General features: G+C 40.0%; 1 protein-coding gene across 2 annotated transcripts; it reads left to right on the forward strand.

Annotated features, from left to right (window-relative positions):
* Positions 1-1,618: 1,618 nt before the first annotated feature.
* On the forward strand, positions 1,619-7,842 carry alkbh3 (alkB homolog 3, alpha-ketoglutarate dependent dioxygenase). 2 transcript variants are annotated; one of them, XM_036576213.1, is made up of 10 exons: positions 1,619-1,747; positions 2,437-2,518; positions 3,204-3,277; positions 3,381-3,415; positions 3,525-3,572; positions 3,672-3,778; positions 4,419-4,507; positions 5,087-5,296; positions 5,705-5,803; positions 7,182-7,842. In XM_036576213.1, exons 2-10 carry the CDS (start codon positions 2,446-2,448, stop codon positions 7,272-7,274), a joined length of 828 nt encoding a protein of 275 aa, XP_036432106.1. In that variant the 5' UTR covers positions 1,619-1,747; positions 2,437-2,445; the 3' UTR covers positions 7,275-7,842. The 2 variants fall into 2 exon arrangements, with proteins under 2 accessions (XP_036432106.1, XP_036432108.1); XM_036576215.1 differs by having other exon boundaries at positions 3,207-3,277.
* The last annotated feature ends 224 nt before the right edge of the window (positions 7,843-8,066 follow it).

Here is an 8,066-nt window from a genome sequence, read left to right on the forward strand (position 1 = left end):
GTATTTTATTAATTTCACTGCACTTGTAATTCACATCTTCTCTCTTCATAAAGCTAATCCAGGTGGATCTAGGCCCATTTTTTACATTTTAAAAATATTTATATATGTTTATGTATCAGCATTGTCAGATATGTACATGAAAAATACTGGATATCGATGCCCACAATTGACTATTGCTAAGCTTTTCATACACTGGCAGCATGCCTTATTTACTCTGGGACTATGGTATCACACAGGTGCAATGACCAGATGACCTCTCCTAATGTGTCTTCAGCTTTACTGTGAATGGGTCAAAGAGGGGAGCCCACAGAACATGGGTGTCCAGGCTTATCCACAAAGGGCTCATATGGCTGCAGCTTTTTATTCCAAACAATCTGAAACAGACCTGACTGTACTTGTTAAATCAGTTGGTCTCAGGCTTCAAGTAATTGATCATGTGTGCTCCTGCTTTGCTAAAATGAAAACATGCAGCCACACTTTTTATTGCAAATATATGCCTAGAGGCGGGCAATGTGATGATATTTCATCGTTATCATGATAAATTTGGTCATCGTGATAAACAGTATGCTTTTGTAAGCATATCCAACTCAAAGAACACTGACCAACTGCATGTTTCATTAAAAAAAGAAAGCATTGGCTCCTGAGTGGCACAACTGTCTAAGCGTTGACCCTATCATCAGGAGATCGCAAGTCTGATCCCTGGTGATGCTACAGCCATTCATAGCCGGGAGTCCACGAGAACACAGTTGGCCTCGCTCTCTTTGGGTGGGTAGGATGAAGATGACATAACAGAGCTGGTGGTTAGCGCTCTCCTCTGAGCGCGTTCAGCTGTCCAATGATGTTGCATTAGTGGCAGTTCAAAAAGATGTGGTGGCTGGCTTCACAAGACTCGGAGGAAGCTTGTGCTAGCCTTCACCCTCCTAGTACTGGTGGTATCATGTGATTGTGGCAGATCTGACCAGTGGGTAGAATTAGACATGACCAAAATGAAGAGAAAATTGGAAAAAAAAAGTAAAAAAAAATAAAAGTCTTCATACTTAGTGCTGTTTAATGGGATTTAGTGAAGCACAATATGTGAGGCATCACACAAAAGTCAATGGCTGCTTTTAAATGTGATACTACTGGTGTAATGTGTGTGTGCCAAAATGCTATGATAGGTATTTTGCATGGATTGCCCACCCATAGACAGCCCTGCTGTAGACCATCCTGAGAGCTCACTTTACCTTCTGTGTGTGCCCTGAGGCTTGAGTTTGGTTTTAGACTGCCATTTTAGTTCGGCAAATAAAGATGCAATCCGAGATATATATATATAGCAACAGAAAATTCACTGCTGAAGTACCTCAATTTAAAACTCATATCCCTATCAATTGTCAAGAGGGTTTTACGGGCCAATTCAGGTATCAGAACAAAAACAAAATCACGTCCCACTGAAAATCCATAGCTGTCTTAAATGCTGCTCCTTTGAAAACGCAACGTTAATTCATTTTATTTAAATACATATTCATTATATTTGTTGTGACCGGTATAAGGCAGGTTACTCTGGTACGTGTGCTGGATGATAATGTAATTTATACACCTGACGCTGCTGACCAGAACTAGGTAGGAACTATTGTGCAGATGGTGGCTAAATAAAGTCGGACGGATTAATGGGACGCTCTGTGAATAGGTCTGCAATATACTGAAGTGGTTTCTTATAAAACTCACCTTTATACTAAGAAACAGACGTTCTTCAGTTCGGCCATCACACGTGAGCTCTTTTACACGCATGCTGAGCCTTTTTGCACGTCTTGAATGAAGGCTGACTTGCTTATCGGACCGGATATGTGAAAGTTTCTTGGTGTTGGTACTAACGTTAGCATGCATGCTAAGTTAATGTTTGTCTCTGCCTCAGACTTTCAGTGAACTTACAGCTCCACAGTGTTTGACATATGTGTGATTCTACCCCTTACCTATTAAAGGGTTTAATCATTTAGGCCGAGGGTAAGTTTAGTCGAAAACGAGGAAACAGCTGCAGAGCTTTGTAGAGTCAGTGGACACGCTGTTGTAACTGCACGGTTTATACTGAAATCCGCCTGAAGGTGCCAGCAAAGTCCCATTTACTAGTGGTCATATAGGTTATTAGAGACAGGCCGAATATCATTTTGCCCCTACTCCCTACGAAATGCACTTTGTAGGTCTTAGAGTAATGTGTTCTCTACCCTAACAGTGCATAATATGTATCGCAAAGAGCCATTAAGGGTTTAATCACGATGTGCATAATTCACTACTAGACATGTAGCGCATAATTTGGTTGAAGAAGCCGAAACGCACATAGTGCACAATATTTGGAGTAGGAATGCATTTGAGAATGAGCCTCTGTGGATCTATAAGACATTTTTTTTTTTTCATAACACAGCACTGGATTTTTTATTTTAACAAAAGGATTTTCCTCTTTAGTTGACCTGTATGGGTGACAAACGTCAGAGAGCGAGGGTGCAGGGCTCCTGGGCCAAACCTGTGGCCAAACCAGCACCCTCAGGTAAGCAAACTCTTATGTCCTCTTCCAGTAAAAACTGGTTCTTGATAGCATTTCACAAAGTAGGTCAGTAAATGAGTAAGGTCGGCAGCATTGGAGCTTAGCAGTGTACTTTAGCCCTACCTCTTCTCCTAGAAAGGCCTGACGTTTGGTTTAACTTATTTGGTTAACTGAGAAATCCTGCCTTGTGAAATACCCGCTTTATCCCAGCCTTGAAGTTGTCCTGGACTAAATGAAACTTTTAGACCTTATGATTTAATAAACCAGTTTGTAGTCCAGAAGTGGCGCAGTGGGTAGAGCTGTCGCCTCACAGCAAGAAGGGCCTGGGTTCGATTCCCGGGCAGGTGACCAGGGCCCTTTCTGTGTGGAGTTTGCGTGATCTGTGTGGGTTTCCTCCCACAGTCCAAAAACATGCAGTTAGGCCAATTGGACAGGCTAAATTGCCCCTAGGTGTGTGAATGTATGTGTCTGTCTGCCCTGCAATGGACTGGTGACCTGGCCAGGGTGTATCCTGCCTTCCACCCAGTGACTGCTGGGATAGGCTCCAGCTCCTCCTGCGGCCCAGAAGGATAAGTAGCTTAGAAAATGTGTGTGTACAGCTTTATTTTTATTACAAAGAATAAAAGCATGCAGCAGTTTTTACTCAGGAAGGTATGAATACATACCAGATGTCATCCCACTGTGTCAGTAGCAGGTAGGCAGCCAACGCCTGGGTCATGGAACGTTGGGCCAAGAACGTATGAGTTCCATCAGCCAGCTGATGTAAGTGCCAAGTAATAGCCTTGTGTTTTGTGGCTTGAGGGCAGACTTGATATCTTTCTCCTGTTCCTGTGTTTCTCTGTTCATCTCTGCAAATTTATTCCAGCCGGTCAGAGTGATACCCGTGGAAAAGGCGATAGAGTAAGTGATCTTTATTTTCTTACTGATACTTGAGCACTCTGTTATTTTAGTACACAACTTGGAACATGAGGGAATAGAAATAAAAGTGCAATTTCTCTTTTTTTCTCAGAGAGGCTGGGGACTATGAGATCAGCCAAGGGCCCACTGGAGTGTCCAGGTATTATTGCATAGATAACCTATAAGACATTTCCATTAGAGATTGTTCCTGCCCCTAAGGTGTGGTCTCTCTGCATCCCATTGTCTGTTTTTTCTCCAGACTGCGGCTTCTCCCTGGGTTTCTGCCACTGGAGGAGGCAGACTGGATGTTCGCTACTCTGCTGGCTGAGCTACCATGGTCACAGAAGACCAATTATGGTTTGATGGGTAAGTGATAACAAATGAAAGAGAGAAAACACTCACTCTTAGTATGATCAATTAGAAAGTCCAGCTCCAATTATAAACTGTGAAACAAAAAATTAACAAGAGTTAACGAGTAAGTGTGCACGTGCATGCATGCGCGTGTGTGTGCGTGTATGATGACTCATTCTTTCCAGTCCTTCTTCCTCTCTAAATTGGCAGACCAGCTACTGCCTCCAGCACTTTGGTTGATCCTTTCCAGAAGTAGCCGCATGTTAAAAAGCCTTAAATATACCAAAGGAATAAATATTTGCTTTGGACAAGCAATACAAAGTCTAACTGAGGCTCTCATGGAGCTCTTTTTGTTGAAACATATTTTTGTTCTGATAATCGGTTCAGTTTATTCCCATATTCGGAACAAGCAGAAAATAGGTGTTTAAAAGCCCATACATTGGGTACTGCCACCGTCTGTACACTGCTTATAAAGAAAATGAAATAAAGTAAACTACAAAGAAATTATTTAGACATGTGCAAAAACTAGTTTAATTTCTTGTGTCTTTGTGCAAATATACATTCTTAAGTATGCCTACTACCAGCTTGAGAACATGGGAATAAATCATTAAGCACAGTTGCTCTGTATAGCGGTGTCAAATGTTTCCTGGCTCAGGTGACTCGTATGACGAACCCCGGCTGACCTGCTGGTATGGAGAACTACCTTACACATATTCTCGCTCCACAATGCAAGCCAACCCTCAGGTTTCAACCACTTTTTCTTTATGCATTTTATTCTCATTATAATTTTTGATTCAGTATGTCTGAATATCATATTGGTCTTCATAAGAGCCCTGTACAAATGTATCATTACTGAATTGTGTATTACTGCTTTATTGTTTCTCACCTGATATTTATAGACACAGAATGTTCTCAGTCAGATTGCACAATAGTTTGTATAGTCTCAAAGTTATTAAAAATCTGAATTATTAATAGTCATTGTTTATTATTTTTCACATAAGGAATTTGTTCTGGCGAGTGCTCACACAAACAGACATAATAAAAAGCAAACTGTAATAAAACATTAAGTTAAAATTTTACGTATACATGATATCGAAGTATGCAAAATTATGCAGGTATAAATAGACAGGGCTGGTAAAAGTATCAGCTGTTCTAGTTATAAAATATGGTAATAAAAATATATAGGAATGTATACATGCAGTTAGGCATATGTACACAGCATTGTGTGCATTTATGTAGCCTTGAGAACAATAAAATATATATCTTTCTCCTTCTTGTGTTAGCTTTCTCCCACTCATACACATGCGTTTCTTCTTCCTATAGTGGCATCCTGTCCTCATAACACTACGTCAGGCCATTGAGCGGGAGACCTCACACACGTTTAACTCACTACTTTGTAACTTGTACCGTGATGGAAAGGACAGCATTGCCTGGCACAGTGATGATGAAGCTTCTTTAGGCCCTCGCCCCACCATTGCCTCCCTCAGTCTAGGGGACACACGAGTCTTTAGTCTCCGGAAGAAGCCGCCCCCAGTGAGTCAATGATGATGTTCTTGCTTACAGCATTGGTCTTCGTAAGTGGCAGCAAGAGAAATGCCAGCAAACTTGCTAAATATCAGCTGACTGGTTTAAATGTTTAGAAGGTGCACTGCCATGTAAACATTTTGAAGGGTAAGTAGACATGTGTGCATGAGTTTCACTGCCATTAGTCAGCAAAATCGCTTAAGCAATGGCAGCATTGTTTATGGAGAAAGCTGACATGTTGTTTAAATAAAAGCAGAAGCACTCTAAACTGTTCTGTAATGTTTCATTTCTTTGTTAATTGTCCCTCATGAATAAATTAGTTCTGCAGCTCAGACAACTGAGCAATCTACACAACAGTTTACTTTAGTGTACATATGTAATTGTGTTATGTATACAAATTGAGTTTCTGTGTTGTAGGAAGAGAAAGGGGATTACACATATGCAGAGAAATTGAGGATACCTCTGAGTCATGGGACTCTCCTCATTATGGAGGGGTGTACTCAAGAAGACTGGCAGGTATAGTTTGATCTGTTACTACCTGTAATAGGAGTCTGTACACTCATAATTCTTTGAGAGCATTTCCTTTAATCTTGAGAAGCTATTTTTTGGCATTGTGTAAAAATGGGCAGCATTGACTTTAGCTTATCGGTTGTGCCAATTAAGTTGAGTGTTTTACTACAACTTTGGTCTGCTAAAATTTGGCATGATTGTCTCAGTGTAAATATTGCATTGTTTTTTCCTCCGTTGTGAATTTAAGGCGTGGTTAAACTTATTCTTATAATATCTGTTCTGTATCAATAGAACCCTTCACTATATAGACTGTGACAGTAAAGAAAGTTACCAGAACAGAAATGAAATGTTACAACTTTCATTGACTGTTGCAGCTAAAGAACGATCTCTTAAAGAAATGTGACCACCTTTCGTCACCAGCTGACTCAAATATGTCACACTGATAGCTTTTGAAAGTCGAATGTACATGTACACTTTATTTGCTGATGTGTATCAGGGTGAGAAGACAAAGAAAAAAGTTTCATACTGTGTAGTTCTCTGCAGTGCTTACAAGGCTAGAATGGACATGTACGCAATTCTCCAAGCTCTGTGCTGTTTGCATGTGTAAAAAGATCAGACTGGCCTGTTCACCACATTCACTGTCTTGTCAGCTAAATGCTAAAAGCCTGTTGGAGATCATTCTCCCCTGCTGTAGAGGTGCTATTAGATGCTGGCACGGAGTATAGCAACAGGCCTTTTCAGGGAACACAAAGAAGGGGGAAAAGGTCAAGGACATTTTATGGTAACACCTGAAGACCATCTCTTAGGCCCATACTTTGAACTAGGAATGTACTTTAAAGCTCTTATTGGAACTTTTTAGTCAGACACAAATAAGGCTTATTAAAGCCAAACATGGATGACTTGCTACAGAGTGCTTTGAAAAACACACTAAATATTTATAGCTCTTGAGACACATTGCATAACTGTAAAGGAGTGTTGGCAAACTTTGCTGGGAGAGCTTTGCTGTAGATACGGATTCCCCAGGGACTGTCTCGGATTACACTGTTCTGAATTTGCAGTCAGAAATATGTACCATACTGGTCCAGACTGGTCACTTAGTAGACAGGCCTAGACAGCAACAACATGGTCAGCATGACCCCAGAGGACATTCACAAGGAAAACAAAATAGTCCATGTGGTAATGAATATTTGTCCATTGTTCATCATGAGATCAATAGCACTGTGCTGGCAATGCGCTCTGACTGATTTTGGGGGAAATAAAACTTTTCATAAGCTTTTTTTTTTAATGGTGCTCAGTTATGTTGTTGTTATAAAAAATGTTATTTTTCTCTTAATCTCATCTGCCCTTTTGTTAATAATGTCACTGTCCTGGGTCTATTAAACAGCATCAGGTGGCGAAGGAGTACCACGACCGAGGGCCTAGGATAAATCTGACCTTCCGTACTATCTATCCAGAACCACATTCCTCCAAGAGATGATGGATAATAATGGAGATATTAAGACAATAAGAGCCTGAAGATATATGAATAAATGCAGGCCATTCAAAGAGATGGAGAGGATGAGGTCAAAAAAAGATTTTCACTCACGCTTGCGGAACATCAACAAAATGGTGATAGATCGTGTCCTCCCATTTGCCAAATACAGTCACTGATTGACCATAACATAACCTCTCGTCGAGTGAATTATTCTTTCAGGGTGGTGTTTAGATAGTGTTCTGTTTTGGTTTTTGAGAGATCATTCATCTCAGTACTGCTAAATGTCTTCCTCACTTTTTTCAAACAATGGAAGTTCACTGTACAATCAAGACCTATTTACAAGAAGAACGTGAAGTTAAATATTTATAAATATTATTTAAATATAGTGTTTTCTTTTCAATAACATCTCAAAGGAGTGCAAAGGTGTTACTTCCAACAAAAAATTGTATGTATGCAGTAATTGGTTTCTCTGTTTATTAGCCCTGTAATGAAAAGAAATGTTGATGTTTTTTTTTTCTTTTTTTTTGAGGCTATTTTTTGTTGGACTGCTGCAATAAAATGTGGAAGAACATCTGTGTGTGGCTAATACTTGTAATAACCACATATCCAAAGTCATGTTTATATGTAGAAAATAGTTTGGAATGGTTTTGGTGTCATTTTCACAGGTGAAAGTTCTGTCATTGCTTATAATAGTGACAGCATTATAATCTTATTCAGAGTATTGTTTACCCTAGGATCATGTGTGGAATGGTTAACAGAGTCTATAAAGACATTTAGTGGCAACCTAGCCAATAA

Source organism: Colossoma macropomum, unplaced genomic scaffold (assembly GCF_904425465.1).
Source record: "Colossoma macropomum unplaced genomic scaffold, Colossoma_macropomum, whole genome shotgun sequence".
Classification (NCBI taxonomy): domain Eukaryota; kingdom Metazoa; phylum Chordata; class Actinopteri; order Characiformes; family Serrasalmidae; genus Colossoma; species Colossoma macropomum.